This window comes from Thamnophis elegans, chromosome 14 (genome assembly GCF_009769535.1).
Source record: "Thamnophis elegans isolate rThaEle1 chromosome 14, rThaEle1.pri, whole genome shotgun sequence".
Lineage (NCBI taxonomy): Eukaryota > Metazoa > Chordata > Lepidosauria > Squamata > Colubridae > Thamnophis > Thamnophis elegans.
In genome coordinates this window covers 9131971-9151089 of record NC_045554.1, presented here as the reverse complement: position 1 = coordinate 9151089, position 19119 = coordinate 9131971, and the positions used below count along the sequence as shown (strand labels likewise).

The 19119-nt window shown below is 46.6% G+C and overlaps 1 protein-coding gene across 1 annotated transcript in view; it reads left to right on the top strand.

The window, feature by feature from the left end:
- Positions 1–18415, top strand: part of CPPED1 (calcineurin like phosphoesterase domain containing 1) — a 34566-nt gene extending 16151 nt beyond the window's left edge. Inside the window, 3 exon segments of the mRNA XM_032231370.1 lie at positions 10071–10493; positions 18105–18218; positions 18221–18415. Coding sequence (XP_032087261.1) covers positions 10071–10493; positions 18105–18218; positions 18221–18336 — 653 coding nt within the window. The 3' untranslated portion in view covers positions 18337–18415.
- Positions 18416–19119: the final 704 nt, after the last annotated feature.

Below are 19119 nucleotides of genomic sequence, written 5' to 3'. Positions count from 1 at the left end.
CAGCAATAGCATTTAGACTTATATACCACTTTCCAGCCCTCTCTAAGCGATTTACAGAGTCAGCCTCACTTGCCCCCAACCATCTGGTTCCTCATTTTACCCACTTCGGAAGGAGGAAAGACTGAGTCCAATCTTGCGACAGTCCTTAAGTGAATCACTGCGGTTGTCAATAACAAGGTCGTTAAGTGAATGTGGTTGTCAGAAGGGAATCACAGGACCCTGGGTTGCTGAAACCATCATAAATGGGAGTCAGTGGTCAACTGACTGAATTTTGATTGTATGGCTGTGAGGATGCTACAGCAGTTGTTATTGCGATAAACGGCCATAAGTCACTTTTTCTCCCAGCACGTCTGTAACGTTCGATTGGTTGCTGTTGTGGCCCGGCAGGAGCCGTTGGAGCTGCTGCCAGACTCCGTCAGCAAGGGGTCTTATGAGTCGGCCCTGGAGGAGGTGGAGGACCCTGGACAGGGTTCCGACTCCAAGCAGGGCGAGGAGAGACTGATTGGCTACCAGGTGGCATCTGAGCCTTGGATCAGTGGGGAGGAGACAAGAGGGAGTGATCCAGAAAACCCCTGTGAGTTGTTCCGGGATGCACGCCGTCGAAGGGCTACTCGGCGTCAAGAACAACGGCGTAATTACAAGAGGTGATTACGCTCAGCTGATGCTCATTAAGGTCCTCTCCTGATTATAAAAGAGACTGCTTGTGCCACGCCCTTCTGCAGAAGTATTAAGGACTAACAAGAAACAAACCTGGCAGGCTGGATTGCTGCCAGAGTTTGTTTGCATTGCTGCCAAGTTTTGTAGGACTTGCTGCCGGAGTGCTTATCTCTTTGTTTACGTGGCTTGTAGCCAACAAGAGTCTGGACTGATTAAAAGAAACCTTCTCGTTTACGTTGGTTTCGGCTTTCGTTCCTGGACGGAGGAGGGGAGTCAGAACAGGTCACTGTGTAAGTTGAGAATTACCTGCCTTCCTCCTGGCTCCTATTGTTAGAATATTTCCAGCATGGAAGCATTGTAGGATCCGAAGTCTCTCTCCTAAGCAAAATTTGCCCCATCTTGCAAGGGGAGAAATAAAAGAGATTTCAAAGCATAGTTACCAGCAGAATATTTATAATTCAGAGCTGACCCGTTGGATCCTGGGTCCTCTCTGAGGTGGGTTGTTTTTCCTGCAGGTGCTTCATTATCCAATTAGCTAGCATCATCAGGGCTAGAATGGAGTGGGCTTTGCTCTAAACAACAACCTCATTAAGGAAGCATCAAGATCATTCCCACTAGCAACTGACCTGGCGAGTCGCTTGCATATAAACAGAGAGCAGCCCTCCCCTTCTAGCACTGATGATGTCATCTAGTTGGGTAATGAAAAGCCTGCAAGGAAAACAAGCTTAGAGAGAGCACCAAGGAATTGTTCTTTCCCTCCTCCCTGGAAATACCACTCCCTTCGAGCACTGATGATGTTACTGGTGTTGTGGCCCACCAGAGGCCAGCAGATTCGGACAGTGAGGAGGTTGGGGAGGAAGATGGGCCAGTCCTGGAGTCTGGGGAAGGCTCTGATGAAGGCTCTGCGTCGGAGGCAGAGAGGGGGCCAGAGCCATCCGACAGTTGTCAGCTGCCTTCAGAGTCAGACATTCAGTGAGGCAGAGGAACAGCTGGAGCCTGTTCCCAGTGTGCGCATGCGCAGAGTGGCCCGACAAAGGGAACAGCTAAGGGTCGACTTGGGAGTAAGGCCACAGATGGATGATGAATGGCCCCTCCCAGAGGAAATAAAAGAGGAGCGAAAGGGGAGGGGAGTTTGCAGGAGACAATTAGTTGCCAGACAAAGGGAACAGGTAAAGAATGGGTTGACTTGGGAGTAAGGCCAGAGGTGGACGATGAATGGCCCCTCCCAGAGGAAATAAAAGAGGAGCGAAAGAGGAGTGGAGTTTGCAGGAGACAATTAGTTTGCTTAATTGGTTCGTGACTCTCCGAGACTCCTTGCCAGGTTTTATAGAGATCGCCCTGGCAGGTCTCCAAGCCAGAGAAGGTCTGTGACTGTAAATCCTCCCTTGAAAGACTTTGCTGGATGTGAATGAGCAGAATTCACAGTACATTAATAAAAGGGGCTTTTGTTGGGACCAGAAGTTTGCTTCGTGCTCTTGGGAAGCCTCGGTCAGAACAGTTGGTTAATGAAACCTCTGTGAGAAAACAACCAAGCTCAGAGAGCACCAAGGACCCCACAGTTGTTCTTCCTCCTTCTCCTCCTCCTCTTCATCATCCTTCTCCTCCTCGCAAACCCCACTCTCTTCTAGCTCTGATGATGTCACCTAGTTGGGTAATGAAACCTCTGCGAGAAAACAACCAAATTCAGAGAGCACCAAGGACCCCACAGTTGTTCCTTCTCTGTTCTGACTCCCTCCTCCATCCAGTAACAAATGCCGAGACAAGCTTAACTGGAATGTACTTTAATAGCAAGACACCAAAACCTTGGTGGCTGAAAGCCAAGCATAACAAACAGATAAGGACCTTGGCAGCAACTCAGACAAACTCAGGCAGCAATAAACACAGATAAGGCTTGGCAGCAATCCAGCCTGCCAAGCTCCCAGTAATGTCCTCCAACATTCAATCCTGTGTTGACTTCTGCAAAGAAGGCGGGTGCACAGGTAGCCTTTTTATAGTCTGGAGAGGAGCCTAATGACCACCAGCTGAGTGCAATTACCTCCTCTAATTGCATAATTGTTCCTGACGCCTATTAGCTCTTCGATGGCGTGCATCCAGGAACAACTCATTACTGGCCTCCGGCTCACTCTCCCTTGTCTCCTCCCCACTGGTCCAAGGCTCAGGTGCCTCCTGGTGGCCAACCAGCCTCTCTGTGCCCTGCTCAGAGTCGGAATCCTGTCCAGGGTCCTCCACATCCTCCAAAGCCGACTCAGAGGTCCCCTCGCTGTCGGGAGTCTGGTGGCAGCTCCAACGGTTCATGCTGGGCCACAACACTTCTCCATCTTCTTCTCTTCATCATCCTTCTCGTTGCAAACCCGTCTCCCTTCTAGCTCTGATAGTTGGGTAATGAAACCTCTGCGAGAAAACAACCAAGCTCAGAGAGCACCAAGGTCCCCCACAGAGGCATCATTAAACTACTAAAATTGGATACCAAGAAATCCGGAGGTCCCAATTGCGGAAGGGAAGATCTCTTAAGCTTTCCAATCAGCACCCCAACATCTGCATCACCTCGATAACCACGGAGCGATATTCTGTAGCAGAGTTCCGTTCCCCGCAAAGTTCTAATAACCCTCCCGATCTCCTCCTGCAATAGCACGCATCCGCTTATTCTGGGTATCATCAAAGGCTTCCATACAATCAAGGGGAAAGGGGGCTGGTGGGGGAGGGGGAGGGGAAAAGAATCCATCCCTGCCCTACTAGTAATGATAACAACAATCCGAGCGCAACCCCCCCCTCCCCATTTAATCACCATTTACATAACCAAAGACACTGCCGCTGATTACTTAGTTCCTTTAACGGGTTCATAAACGGTGCCAAGTGTTTTGCTTGATTGCAGCCCACTTTAGCTGATGATGCCTTATTTTATTTTATTTTATTTTTTTTGCTGCTGCAGTTGTCCCAGGCGTCTTAAAAGCCAAAGACTTTGTCGTATTTTACAAGAGCTGGGGGATTAGAATAGAACAGAGCTGGAAGGGACCTCGGAGGTCTTCCAGTCCAGGGGTCACCAACCTTTCGGAACCACCACCATCCCCAGGACCACTAAATTCATAATTTTAAATCCCGTGGACCGCTAATATGAATTCGTGACGGGATGGTGTCCTTCAGGCACTGAGCTGGCCCACCCTGTTAACGGGGAAGAAGCCGCTGGGGTCAACCCTACATTTGCTGTCCATTGCAGCTAGGAATCTCAAATAGGGCCAAGAATGAATGTGGGTCTTGTGGCCAGGCCAGGCGCTAGATCGCCACCACCCCAGCGAACTGTCTTTTGAGGACCCCGGCCGAAGTTTCACGCACCGATCACTGAAGGGCCTGGACTCCCAGAGAAGGAGGGAGGGGCTAGAGCTACTAAACAGGCAGCCAAGCTAAGTGCCTGAAGGACCCCATCCCGTCAGCAAATGGGAGTAATTGCTTTGGCGGGCCGTATCAAGCCCAGGGGCCACAGTTTGAGGATCCCTGACTTAGTGCAGTATAAAAAAATGCAAAGATTTTTCTGCGGACCACCGAAATTTTCTCGCGGAGCACCAGCGGTCCACGGACCACTAGTTGGTGACCGCGGTTCTAGTCCAGCCCCTGGTCAAACAGGAGAACCTATACCAGGGGTGGCAAACTCAAGGCTTGGATTTTGCCCCCGGGGAGCTGAGATCAGGCCTGTAGGGCCTCCCTAGAAACAGTGAAGGGCTGGCCTGCAGTGCCTCTGCCAGCAAAAATGGAGCTTGAGGGGGGGGGGGCTGCTGCGTGCAGCCCTCCCGAGCTCCGTTTTCGCTGGCAGAGGGTTGCAGGAGGCTGTCGCAGCTGAAAATGGAGCTCGGGAGCCTGTTTTCACTGGCAGAGTGCTCAGGCCACCACAGGGCCCCCTAACACAAGTGTCGTCGAGCTGGCCATGCCCAGCCTGGCCACGCCTCCCTCCCCCAGCTCCCTAAGGTCAAACACAACCCTGATGTGGCTCTCAATGAAATCGACTTTGCCACCCCTGATGTATATTATCTCAGACAAGTGACTATCTGATCTTCTGCTTCAAAACCTCCTGTGATGGAGTGCCAGTGGTGGGTTTCAGCCGGTTCGCACATATTCGGGAGAACCGATTGTTAGCTTTCTAAGCAGTTGGAAGAACCGGTTGTTGGAAGAAATCTCCTTTTGTTTTTTCCTCCCACTTTACGTGGCTAATCCTGTAAGGAAGGCAGGAAGGAAACATTCTGGTGTTGTTTCTAGCCTCATCTTTATTGCCCTGCTTACAGAAACTGCCTCTCCGGTTAACCCTTATTACATTGTAACAGCTAAGGTGAAGCGCCCATCGACCTGAGTGACGTTGAGCTGGGCATGCCCACCCAGTCACATGATCACCGAGCCACGCCCACCCAGCTGGTCATTAGGGCAGAGGACCGGTTGTTAAATTATTTGAATCCCACCGCGGTGGAGCGCCCACAATTTCTGGTGGCAAGCTGTTCCACTGTCCTCACTTTCTGTGGGTTTCTTTTTCCCCCTTCCTAACCTAGCAGAATAATTTTCAAGCCCTTAATTCTCTGGCGGTAATGAGCATGATTCCGCTCGGTAGACATGACACAAATTGATATTTTTCAGGACAGAGAAACGAGCTGTACTTTTTAAGGAACAGAAGGCAGAGGCGAGAACTCATGCCAAAACCATCAGGTTAAAACAAAGCCCCTTCGCTTTGGACAGCGCTCATAACAGAGAACCCGGCCGATTTTTATTAAGTTTGACACTTTATTAAAGATGGGATGTTAAAGTGCTAATCAGATGCCGCAGTGGAAATGGAGGGGAGCGATGGATGTTTTGCAAGATGTTTTTTTCAGGATTTTATTCTGTTCTGTTTTCTTCTTCGCTTGTAGAAGATCGGTGTGGCTCATTGTCCTTTTTTTTATTTATTTAAAAAAAACCACACACCTTAACCCAAATGTCATTCCTTTTGATGTGGCCTGTTCCGTTTTGCATGAATGTATTGTTGGCTAAGGTTTAGGAAAGAAGTAGGAGGCTGTATAGATCGTTGAAATGAATTGTTCTGCTTTAAGGATAGGATAGGAAAGAGTAGAGTAGAGTAGAGTAGAGTAGAGTAGAGTAGAGTAGAGTAGAGTAGAGTAGAAATAAGTAGAGTAGAATAGAGTAGAATTAAGAGTAGAATAGAATAGAAATAGGAATAGGAATAGTAGTAGAGTAGAATTAAGAATAGAATAGAATAGAAATAAGTAGAGTAGAATAGAGTAGAATTAAGAGTAGAATAGAATAGAAGTAGGAATACGAATAGTAGTAGAGTAGAATTAAGAATAGAATAGAATAGAAATAAGTAGAGTAGAATTAAGAGTAGAATAGAATAGGAATAGAAATAGGAATAGGAATAGTAGTAGAATAGAATTAAGAATAGAATAGAATAGAAATAAGTAGAGTAGAATAGAGTAGAATTAAGAGTAGAATAGGAATAGAAATAGGAATAGGAATAGTAGTAGAGTAGAATTAAAAACAGAATAGAATAGAATAGAACAGAATAGAATAGAATAGAATAGAGAGGTGGAAGGTACCTTGGAGGTCTTCTAGTCCAACCCCCTGCTCAGGTAGGAAACCCTACACCACTTCAGACAAAGGGTTATCCAACATCTTCTTAAAAACTTCCAATGTTGGAGCATTCGCAACTTCTGGAGGCAAGTTGTTCCACTGATTCATTGTTCTCACTGTCAGGAAATTTCTCCTTAGTTCTAAGTTGCTTCTCTCCTTGATTAGTTTCCACCCATTGCTTCTTGTCCTGCCCTCAGGTGCTTTGGAGAATAGCTTGACTCCCTCTTCTTTCTGGCAGCCCCTGAGATATTTGAACAGCTATCATGTCACCCCACCATCCTCATTTTACTGGCCTCAGAAGGATGGAAGGCTGAGTCAACCTTCAACCAGTCAGGATTGAACTCCTGGCAGTGGGAATACAGAGTTAGACTGCAATACTGCATTCTGACCACTGCGCCACCTCCAGCCATATAAGCCCACTAACTTTGTTATTTAATAAAACTGACATATTAATAAGGCAACTGTTTTATATGCATTCACACACATATTTTTCACACAAATAGCAATATGTTAGCTGCTTTAAGTTACTTATAAAGTAATTAAGGCAAAATCAAAAATCTTGTAGATAGATAGATGATAGATAGATAGATAGATAGATAGATAGATAGATAGATAGATAGATAGATAGATATAAGCCAAGTACCATTCACTCATCACAAAATTCCCAAAAGCCTAGAAACGTGAAATTTGGCACGTATGTTCCTTTTGGCTTCTAGGTGCTCGCTAAGAAAAGATTTTTTCAAAATGACCATCGGATCATTAGTATTTCTTATACAGTAATTAACATGCTCTGATGCTAAGGAGTTCTACTCCCCCTCCCCACCTGAAAAGAACTCTGTTCCAACTGCCAGTTGCCTCACATTCCTTTACCTCAGTTCAAACTGGGAGACGTTCCACTTCTTCACTCAGGAGCGACCTGGGGCTCCTTGCAGTAATAAATGTTGGTACCTCACCAAAATGTCTACCCCTTCCACCCATGGAACTGCTTCCGGAATCAAAGCAACGGGAATGATATTCCCTTATGTGTTTCAATCACCGATTGCTGCTGAGCCAACGGACTGTGAACTGAATTTTTCCTGCATAGCCCGATCACACGGTTTCATCGCAAAGCACGGATATCTAGCTAGAAAATAAATAAATAAGAGACTTTTTTCAGGAGATCTTGATTGAAACCCCTTGCTTTCCACCCTCAAGTTCTCCATGTCTGACCTCAACAACTTGCTAGCCACCACTGAGTGACCACAACATGTTAATTGATAATTTACAGCCAGAAAGCTGATCCGGGATCCCTGCGACTTTATTTCTGACACCTCTTCCGAAGCCCCTATAAAATCTAGACATATCAGATGAAACAAATGCTTTTGACAGGAGATCAAACACATTTTACAGCCGGAAGTATTGGCACTCTGCTTTAAGGCCATTAAATAGTCGACACTTTACGGTTCACTTGGACTGTGTTGCTTTTTTTTTTAAAAAAATGTTTTTGAGATAATTGCATTTTTTACTCTTGGCTTTTACAACTCCGAGGGCTTTGTAAAAAAAATGGAATGGCAGGAGTTGAAAGATGGAGGCAGACTGAGTCAGTGGAAATTCCTGCAAAAAAATATAAATAAATAAATAGCACTGGCACTTAGACTTATATGCTGCTTCACAGTGCTTTACAGCCCACTCTAAGCGGGTTACAGAGTCAGCCTATTTGCCCCCAACAATCTGGGTCTTCATTTTACCCACCTCGGAAGGATGGAAGGCTGAGTCAACCTTAAGCTGGTCAGGATCGAACTTCTGGCAGTTGGCAGAATTAGCCTGCAATATTGCATTCTAGCCCCTGTGCAGGATGGATGGATGGATGGATGGATGGATGGATGGATGGAAGGAAGGAAGGAAGGAAGGGCAATAGACTTATATAACGCTTCACAGTGCTTTACAGCCCTCTCTAAGTGGGTTACAGAGTCAGCCTATTTGCCCCCAACAATCTGGATCCTCATTTTAACCACTTCGAAAGGATGGAAGGCTGAGTCATCCTTGAGCCTGGTGAGAATCGAACTTCTGGCAGTTGGCAGAATTAGCCTGCAATATTGCATTCTAGCCTCTGTGCTGGATGGATATATGGATGGATGGATGGATGGATGGATGGATGGATAGATGGAAGGAAGGAAGGAAGGAAGGAAGGAAGGTACTAGTACTTAGACTTATATACTGCTTCACAGTGCTTTACAGCCTTCTCTAAGTGGTTTACAGAGTCAGCCTCTTGCCCCCAACAATCTGGGTCTTCATTTTACCCACCTCGGAAGGATGGAAGGATGAGTCAACCTAGAGCTGGTGAGAATCAAGATTCTGGCAGTTGGCAGAATTAGCCTGCAATATTGCATTCTAGCCTCTGTGCAGGATGGATGGATGGATGGATGGATGGATGGATGGATGGATGGATGGATGGATGGAAGTAAGGAAGGAAGGAAGGAAGGAAGGAAGGAAGGAAGGAAGGAAGGAAGGAAGGAAGGAAGGATAATACATATCCTTGATTAGTTTCCATCTGTTACTACTTGTCCCACCTTCAGGTACTTTTTGACGCCTTCTTCATGGCAGCCCCCTCAGACTGCTTGCCTTCTCTTGGAAGCAGAGAGATGAGGCTCTACAGAGATTAGGGGAGGGTCAGTCTGGACAGTGGTGGGTTTCAAAATTTTTTAGAACCTCTTCTGTAAGTGTGGCCTGCTTTGTTGGGAGTGGCTTGCTGGCCATGTGACTGGGTGGGAGTGGCTTGCCAGCCGCATGACTGAGTGGGAGTGGCTTGGCAGTCATGTGACTGGGTGGGTGTGGCCAATTTGTAAAATGTGGTGAAACTCACTTAACAACGCTCTTGCTTAGCAACCAAAATGTTGGCTCAGAAACTCTGGCATTTGAAGCATGCAAGTCTTAAAGCTGTCAAGTTACAAGACCCTTGCACCCCTAACCCTTTAGGGGAAAAAAACCCAGGGGTGTTCAATCTTGACAGCTTTAAGACTTGTGAACTTCAACTCCCAGAATTCCTCCTCTCGCTTTTCATCTTGATGATGTGCGGACGGGCAGGGAGGAGGGAGCTGGAACCAGTTCTAAACGGCATGGTAGATTTGTGGAATCTCTTCTATAGAAGAGGTTAGAACTGGCAGGAACCCACCCCTGGTTTTGGATCTCTTGCGGCTACGCAACAATTCTAAGCTAATTCCTTACTTGAGACTCCCTCTCTGCCTGGTTGAGCATTTCCCAACATCCTGCACAGTGGGGAGTTTTTCGCCCAGCCCACACTCCAGAGGCTTTTTAGGAGCCTGGGGAGGATGAAAAACAGCCTCCCCACCTCTTGGAGGCCCCCAGAGGCCAGAAACGGCCCGTTTTCCAACTTCCGGTGAGCCCTGTAGGTCCATTTTTGTCCCTCCCCAGGCTCCAGACGCTTTCAGGGAACCTGGGGAAGGTGAAAAACCACCCAACGTGCAAACAGGAAGTTCAGGAACGGACTTCCGGGTTGCCCGTTGGGCTGTTTTTCTCCCTCCGGAGGCTTCAGGGGGCTTCCCTGAAGCCTCCGGAGGGCAAAAGCAGTCCAACATAGAAACCGGAAGTCCATTCCTGAACTTCCGGTTTGCACGTTAGGCGGTTTTTCACCCTCCGGAAGCTTCAGGGAAGCCTGATGGCGAAAAAGGGGCGAAAATCAAGGCCAAAAATCTGCTGGAGCTGGCAGGGCAATGCCTCAGGTGCCTTCAGAAATGGTGGCGCATGCCACCTGTGGCAAGCGTGCTGTATGTTCGCCATTATGGTCCTAACACTTCGTGCTTCTTGTTTTGCAGGGACGGAATGGCGCGAGGCCCAAATCCGGGACTTAAGAAATGTCCTGAAGGACCTTAGAAGCGACATCCCTCTGGTTTTCGTCAGCGGCAATCACGACTTGGGCAACACACCCACACCGGAAACCGTCCGCGATTATTGCCAGCAGTGGGGCGATGATTACTTCAGCTTTTGGGTCGGCGGCGTCTTCTTTCTCGTGCTGAATTCCCAGCTGTATTTCGACGCTTCTCGATGCGCGGCGTTAAAGGCGGCGCAGGACGCGTGGCTGGAGCAGCAGCTGGCCCTGGCGGAGAAAAAGCAGTGCCGCCATGCCGTCGTCTTCCAGCACATCCCCTTCTTCGTAAACGAACCTGAAGAGGAACACAACTACTTCAATCTGGAGAAGGCCGTTCGACACGAGCTCATGGAAAAATTCTGCCGAGCAGGTATCCGTTCCGTCCGTGGGATAGAGTTTTCTAAATTTATCTGTAGGTAGTCCTCGACTTACAACCACAATTTGGCCCAAAGTCTCTGTTGCTAAGCAAGTGAGACAGTTACTTTGGCCCATGTTATGGACTTTCTAACCACAGTTCCTAAGTGAATCGTTGCCATTGTTAACTTAGTCATAGCAGTAACACTTAGACTTATATACCGCTTTGCAGTGCTTTGCATCCCTCTCTAAGTGGTTTACATAGTCAGCATTCTGCCCCAAACAATCTAGGTCCTCGTTTTACTGACCTCCGAAGGATGGAAAGCTGAGTCAACCTGGAGCTGGTCAGGATCGAACTGTTGGCAGTATTAACTGCAATACTGCATTCTAACCAATGCACCACCACAGCTAATCGTCAGTAGCACTTAGACTTATATACCGCTTCACGGTGCTTTATAGCCATTTCTAAGCGGTTTACAGAGTCAGCCTCTTGCCCCCAACAATCAGGGTCCTCGTTTTACCGACCTCGGAAGGATGGAAGGCTGAGTCAACCTTAATCAGCAGAGTTAGCCTGCAATATTGATTCTAACCACTGTGCACCATGGATGGATGGATGGATGGATGGATGGATGGATGGATGGAAGGAAGGAAGGAAGGAAGGAAGTTCCAATTTCCTTTGCCTCAAATACCAATATAGTTACAAAATTATCTCTTATTCTAAAAATACAAAAACAACTTAATTTTTTCTGTGACCATTTTCTCCCTGATCTTCAGAGTACACCTGACTGGAAGCCCTGTATAGATATTTTGTATGAAATGGGGAGGGGGGGGATGCACCTGTTGAGAATGTTTATCAATATTTCAGTCACTGGCCGGCATTGGTTTATACATAAACCATTCCTAAATAAATGATGATTCGTCCTGTCTGAAGCCCATCATTATGAATTCTTCATTCATAATTACTTGTTCTATAGCAGCCTTCTGTTCCCTTGAAGTTCTCTCCATTTTTTCCCCCCTCTAAACAACCTGTTGTATTTACTCCGTTTGAAGTCCCCCATGAAACAGAAAATGTTTATTTGCCTGTCTGTTGTTTAATTGGATTTCTTCAACGGCCCATTCATTTTATGCCACAGAGCTAAACTTCAGTTTCAGAAGCTACATCTGGTGTGAAAATGCTGAGCTTCGTTTCTCACTTTACAAGTGTCCCTAACAGTTGGGCTAATTAAAAATAAAATTGCGTCCTTATCATAAATATTTGTCAATTGAAAAATCTGCCACATTTTAATTTCACCGTTAAGCCAGGATTGAGTGCTACCCAAAGATATCATGGTGGTTAAGGAGGAACCAAAAAAATGAGTGAAGAAACTTGTTGAAAAGGTAATTTTCTCAGAGTAGGGTACAGTATAGTAAAGTACAGTACAATACAATACAATATAATACAATGTAGAAAAGATGTGGAGACTCTAGAAAGAGTGCAGAGAAGAGCAACCAAGATGATTAGGGGATTGGAGGCTAAAACATACGAAGAACGGTTGCAGGAACTGGGTACGTCTAGTTTAATGAAAAGAAGGAGTAGGGGAGACATGATAGCAGTCTTCCAATATCTCAGGGGCTGCCACAAAGAAGAGGGAGTCAAGCTATTCTCCAAGGCAGCTGAGGGTAGAACAAGAAACAATGGGTGGAAACTAATCAAGGAGAGAAGCAACCTAGAACTAAGGAGAAATTTCCTGACAGTGAGAACAATTAATCAATGGAACAACTTGCCTCCAGAAGTTATAAATGCTCCAACACTGGACGTTTTTAAGAAGATGTTGGATATCCATTTGTCTGAAGTGGTGTTAGGGTTTCCTGCCTAAGCAGGGGGTTGGACTAGAAGACCTTCAAGGTCCCTTCCAATTCTTTTATTCTATTCTATGTAACTTAGCAACATACCTCTTCAGCTCAATTGTGTAGGGAAGTTTATTAAATTGTCCTTCAATGAGACTATCAATTTGCAATAGCCAGTAGAAATGAAAAACAAAGAACGACTGATTTAGAAGAATAAAAGATTTAAAGGTCAAGACCGTTGATTTCTTTTTCCCCAGTCCACTTTATATAAGCCAAGCGATGGTGTCAACAGTAGCAGGAATGTGACTCTTAATATGCAGGACCGAAAATACTTGTGGGTTCCGTTGGCCTGACCCCAATTTAGCAGTCACTTCCATTCCCAGTTGATTCTTTCCCCAGGGGTTCGGATTTACACATCAAGATCAGCATTTGCTAGTGCAAACATTTCCATAACGGACCACTGCGTAGTAAATCTGCCAAAGGGGCACGATAGGATCCACTCCGGAATGCATGAGAAGGTTGCTAACATAAATCCTGCAAAAGAAGACGGAGCTATAAACCAATCCCGCTATTAAAGCGGAATGCTAAAGAAGGCACCCTCGTTTAAAAAAGAAAAATGAAATACGGACCAGTTCAGAGTCCAAGAAATCCATCCAGGGCTAACCTATAAGGGGTTGATTTAGAGGAACTCCCAAATGAAACAATCCCTCCATTAAATACATGGAGAACGTTCCATGAAAACCTTCCATCCTAACATCACTACCATGCATCTAATTCAGCCCAGAAGCCACCTAAAGAGATGATGGTTCCCAGACAGTTTCTGTCCTGATCTAGGCGTCCCAAGAGCACGAAGCCGACTCCTCGTCCCGATAAAACCCCTTTTATTTAGGTTAAAGGGAATTCCTCTCCAGCAAAGTCCCGGCCAGCAGTCTTTCATGAGGTTTCACAACTGCAGACCTTGATCAGGCTTGGAGAGCTGCCAGGCTGATATCTTCCAAACTCCACGCTGTAGCAGCAATTAATTGGCAAGAAGTCAGGAACAGATCTTCCTCCTAATGAATTGAACTAAAATGAATTGAAATGGAATGAATTGGTCTTCTGCAAACTCCACTCCCCTTTCTCTCCTATTTTATTTCCCCTGGGAGGGGCCATTCATTGTCCACCTTTGGCCTTACTCCCAAATTGACCCCTGTTCTTTAGCTCTTCCCTTCGTCTGGCAACTCTGCACATGCGCACACTGGGAACAGGCTCCAGCTGTTCTTCTGCCTCACTGATGTCTGACTCTGAAGGCAGCTGATAACTGTCAGACGGCTCTGGCCCCCTCTCTGCCTCCAACACACAGCCCTCATTAGAGCTTTCCCCAGGCTCCAGGACTACATGTTTCAGGACTAGAATATAGGACTAGAAAACATGTTCTTGCGTAGGAACAGGAATCTCAAGTTTAAAGCCCAGGGTTCCTCCCCAACCTCCTCACTGTCCGAATCTACTGCCAGCTGCGCCGGCGGGCCACAACACTCCATGTGTTTTGGACTTCTTCTGCGCCCACAGGTCCTAGCCCTTGGCCAAGTCAACCAGAATTAGTGGGAGTCCCAACACATTGGTGTGAGGTCCCCAAAAGCGAGCTGATAACTGCCAGACGGCCCTGGCCCCATCTTGCTTACGACGCAGAGGCCCTCGTCAGAGCCTTCCCCAAACTCCAGGACTGGCCCATGTTCTCTCCGAGAACACCTTGCCAAACTTTGTAGCTATCGCTTGGCAGCTCTCCAAGCCAGATAAGGTCTGTGACTGTAAATCCTCCCTTGGAAGACTTGCTGGATGCAGATGAGCAGAATTCACAGTCAATTAATCAAAGGGGTTTTTGTCGGGACCAGGAGTTTGCTTCATGCTCTTGGGAAGCCTCGGTCAGAACAGTTGGCTAATGAAACCTCTGCAAGAAAACAACCAAGTCAGAAAGCACCAGGACCCCACAGTTGTTCTTCCTCCTTCTTTTCCTCCTCTTCATCATCCAGAATTCTTCTCCTCGCAACCCCACTCTCTTCTAGCTCTGATGTTGTCACCTAGTTGGGTAATGAAACCTCTGCGAGAAAACCACCAAGCTCAGAGAGCACCAAGGGCCCACAGAGGCATCATTAAACTACTAAATTGGATACCGAGAAATCCGGAGGGAAGGATGGCTTCGGGATGCCTCAAGCAGAGGACATTCTTGCACATCGTAACGCAGAACGGATTCGTTGCTAATCAGGTGATGTCAGATAATGAAAACGCAACTTACTCACTGTTCCAGATAGCTTGCGGCTGGCCTATTCCCTGCTGTGTTTTCTTCATTAAAAGTTTCTTTTTGAGGTGGTGTCAGACCAGAATGTTAAAATACTCTGGAAGTTCTGCCAAGCGTATTTTGATTAAAACCGACCCAATGAAAAGCCGACTCAGCTTGAAAAAACCCAGCCCTGAAGTCAGAAAACAGCCAGATTTTTGAAGTTTTATGACATCGAATTATAAGATGCAACGGCCACCCAGGACAGATTAACTTGGTGGTGCTGTGTTCAGCGCAGGAACCTCGGGGAGATCTGAAAACCGAGTTGGGTGAATGGCAGGGAGCTGGGAAAAAAACAGTGACTATTTCGCTGTCGGTTTTATGGATGGTGGGGTTTTTTTCTCCTTTTTTTTTTTTTTGCCTGCGTTGGTTGTGTATGTAGGTTGCTTTTCAATTACTCCCGGCACCTTCCTTGAAGAGACAATCTGAAAATCCGGCAGGAAGCGGCAGAAGAAAAACAGGTGGCAGGTTGCATCGGTGCAAAACCCCAGAGGATATAGTGTCACGCCATCCTGGCTGCTTTAAAAGAAAAAAAATTCACATCCCAAAAGGAGCATTCCTCTCGTTTTGATTCTCTGCCGTAAAACTGTTCCTCGAAGGAGGAGAAAAATATGATCAGAGAAGGACAATCCTTCTGTCTTTGGGCAGGAGAACCTCTGGCCACCTGCGTAATTCAGAAGAACCTAACATGTGTAGCCCAAAGCTGTAGGTCTTGTCTCTAAACCCCTCTGGAAGTTCTTCCTTTTGGTGTATTTATGGGGAGGGAACTCTGATATTCTCTTTTATTTCCTCTGAGAGGGGCCATTCACCGTCCACCTGAGGCCTTACTCCCTAGTCGACCCCTGTTCTTCAGCTGTTCCCTTCGTCTGGCCACTCTGCCCAAGAGCATGAAGCAAGAAAAAAACCCCTTTGATTAATTGACTGTGAATTCTGCTCATTCACATCCAGCAAAGTCTTTCAAAGGAGGATTTACAGTCCCAGACCTTCTCTGGCTTGGAGAGCTGCCAGGCCGATCTCTGCAAAACTTGGCAAGGATCTCGGAGAGTCACAAACCAATTAAACAACTAATTGTCTCCTGCAAAGTCCTCCCCTTTCTCTCCTATTTTATTTCCCCTGGAGGGGGCCATTCATTGTCCACCTTTGGCCTTACTCCCAAGTTGCCCCTGTCCTTAGCTCTTCCCTTCGTTGGGCAACTCTGCACATGCGCACACTGGGAACAGGCTCCAGCTGTTCTTCTGCCTCACTGATGTCTGACTCTGAAGGCAGCTGATAACTGTCAGATGCTCTGGCCCCCCTCTCTGCCTCCGACACAGAGCCCTCATTAGAGCTTTCCCCAGGCTCCAGGACTACATGTTCCAGGACTAGAATATAGGACTAGAATACATGTTCTTGCGTAGGAACAGGAATCTCAAGTTCAAAGCCCAGGGTTCCTCCCCAACCTCCTCACTGTCCGAATCTACTGCCAGCTGCCCTGGCGGGCCACAACACTCCATGTGTTTTGGACTTCTGCTCCCACAGGTCCTAGCCGTTGGCCAAGTCAACCAGAATTAGTGGGAGTCCCAACACATTTGGTGTGAGGTCCCCAAAAGCGAGCTAGAGAATTGTGTTACTCTCACAGCTTTGGAATTGGGTGGCAAACCAGTTCAGGGAATTGTTGTTATTTTTTCTCTTTAACCCTTCCCCTCATTGAGATTTCATTGTGCCTTCCCATTAATCTGAAATCGGGGCACATTAGCAACAATTGTCTGTCAAGCATGGATCATGTCTTAAATTGCATGCCATGTTTTATTAGTGTCTTGAAATGAAACGCTCAAGGATCACGGTCTGAAAGACACCGCAAAACCTATTTCTGATTGACTATGTTTGAGCTTCAGACAACAAGTGCAATGAAGGGAATAATTTTATCTGTAAACCAGGCTTTAAAATGAAACTCAAAAGAATTGGGGAAGAGGAAGCCTGAAAATAAGACTTTGTCATCTCGATCTGCCCCCCAACCCTTGGAAATGTGGCTTCTTTGGCAGTAGCTGCTGGTATATGGAATACTTTGTTGTTGTTTAGATGGGAAGTTGTGTCCAACCTATCACGACCCCTGTCCTTCCTTCATGTCTTCTACCATCTTCTGGAGTCCATTGAAGCTCATGCTGATAGTTTTGGTGACCCCATCCAACCACCTGCTTCTCTGTCGTCCCCTTCTTCTTTTGCCCTCCATCGTTCCCAGCATGAGGCTCTTCTTCCAGGGAGTCCTTCTTCCTTCTCATTAGGTGGCCAAAGTCTTTGAGTTTCCACTTCAGGATCTGGCCTTCTAAAGAGCAGTCAGGGTTGATCTCCTCTAGGACTGACCGGTGGATGGCCTTGCAGTCCTTCTTCTTTTGCCCTCCATCTTTCCCAGCATGAGGCTCTTCTCCAGGGAGTCCTTCTTCCTTCTCATCAGGTGGCGAAAGGCTTTGAGTTTCCTCCTCAATATCTGGCCTTCTAAAGAGCAGTCAGGTTGATCTTCTCTAGGACTGACCGGTTGGATCACCTTGCAGTCCTTCTTCTTTTGCCCTCCATTGATCCCAGCATGAGGCTCTTCTCCAGGGAGTCTTTCTTCCTTCTCATCAGGTAGCCAAGTCTTTGAGTTTCTCTTCAGGATCTGGCCTTCTCAAGAGCAGCCAGGGTGGATCTCCTCTAGAACTGACCGGTTTGATCATCTTGCAGTCCAAGGGACTCGCAGGAGTCTTCTCCAGCACCAGAGTTCAAGGCCTCCATTCTTTGGTGCTCAGTCCTTCCTTACGGTCCAACTTTCACTAATCAAATGTATTCTGTTAAAAAAAAAATTGGGCAACCTTATAGATCTTTCCAATCTTCTTGAACCCACGTTGGTTATGTTCACAATAATTAGATGGAGGTCTTTGGAAGATTTTAGTGAGCTGCCTCAAGGCTCACCAGGAATCTCTCCACATTTTCTCTGAACAATAACAATGCAATGAGATGCGGCGGTTAGAATGCAGTATTGCAGGCTAACTCTGCTGACTTCCCACAGTTCGATCCTGACCAGCTCAAGGTAGACTCAGCTTTCCATCCTTCCGAGGTGGGTAAAATGAGGACCCAGATTGTTCCAGGAAATATACTGACTCTGTAAACCGCTTAGAAAGGGCTGTAAAGTGCTGTAAAGCAGTATATGTCTAAGTGCTATTGCTCTTCCTTCCTTCCTTCCTTCCTTCCTTCCTTCCTTCCTTCCTTCCTTCTTCCATGGTGCACAGTGGTTAGTATGCAGCATTGCAGACTAATTCTGCCCACTGCCAGGAGTTCAATGCTGACTGGCTCAAGGTTGACTCAGCCTTCCATCCTTCTGAGGTGGGTAAATGAGGACCCAGATTGTTGGGGGCAAATAGGCTGACTCTGTAAACCGCTTAGAGAGGGCTGTAAAAGCACTGTGAAGCGGTATATAAGTCTAAACGCTATTGCTGTTGAGCCCAAATAATGGTTTCCTTTGATTTCCCACAGGTATTAAAACAGTATTCTCTGGACACCTTCACAAAAACGCTGGAGGAACGTACAAAGATCTCGACATGGTCATTTCGTCGGCCATTGGATGCCAGCTAGGAGAGGACACCCATGGGTGCGCATGGTAGGGGTCACCGCGGAAAAGATCATCCATAGATACTACAGCCTGAGCGAGCTGAGTGACCATCAAAATGTCGAAAAAGAGTTCCTGGCGTTGATAAAACCAAATTAGCTCTCTAGGTTCTGAAATAGCATTTTTCTCTCTTGTTTCCGTGATTTTTTTTTTTAAATAAAACATCGGTCTGAGTTCCCTTTTCTCACCCTATTATTGGCTAAGGAAATGCCCTGCTTAGAATAACAAACGGCAAGTTGAACATTGAGCACTATCTAATAAAATGAAATCCAGTGGTGAAAAGAGTAAGGTTCTACATTTAGGCAAGAAAAACGAAATGCCCAGGTACAGTATAGGTGGTACCTTGCTCAGTAGTAGTAACTGTGAGAGGGATCTTGGAGTCCGAGTGGACAACCATTTAAATAGGAGCCAGCCGTGTGCAGCAGCTGCCAAAAAAGCCAACACGGTTCTAGGCTGCATAAACAGAGGGAAGAATCAAGATCAGGTGAAGTGTTTAATACCACTTTATGATGCCTTGGTAGGCCACACTTGGAATACGGCATCCACTTTTGGTCGCCACGATGTAGAAAAGATGTGGAGACTCTAGAAAGAGTGCAGAGAAGAGCAAGAAAGAGGATTAGGGGACTGGAGACTAAAATATATGAAGAACGGTTTGCAGGAACTGGATGTGTCTAGTTTGATGAAAAGAAGGACTAGGGGAGACATGATAGCAGTGTTCCAATATCTCAGGGGCTGCCACAAGAAGAGGGAGTCAAACTATTCTCCAGGGCACCTGAGGGTAGAACAAGAAGCAATGGGTGGAAACTAATCAAGGAGAGAAGCAACTTAGAACTGAGGAAAAAATTCCTGACAGCGAGAACAATTAATCAGTGGAACAATTTG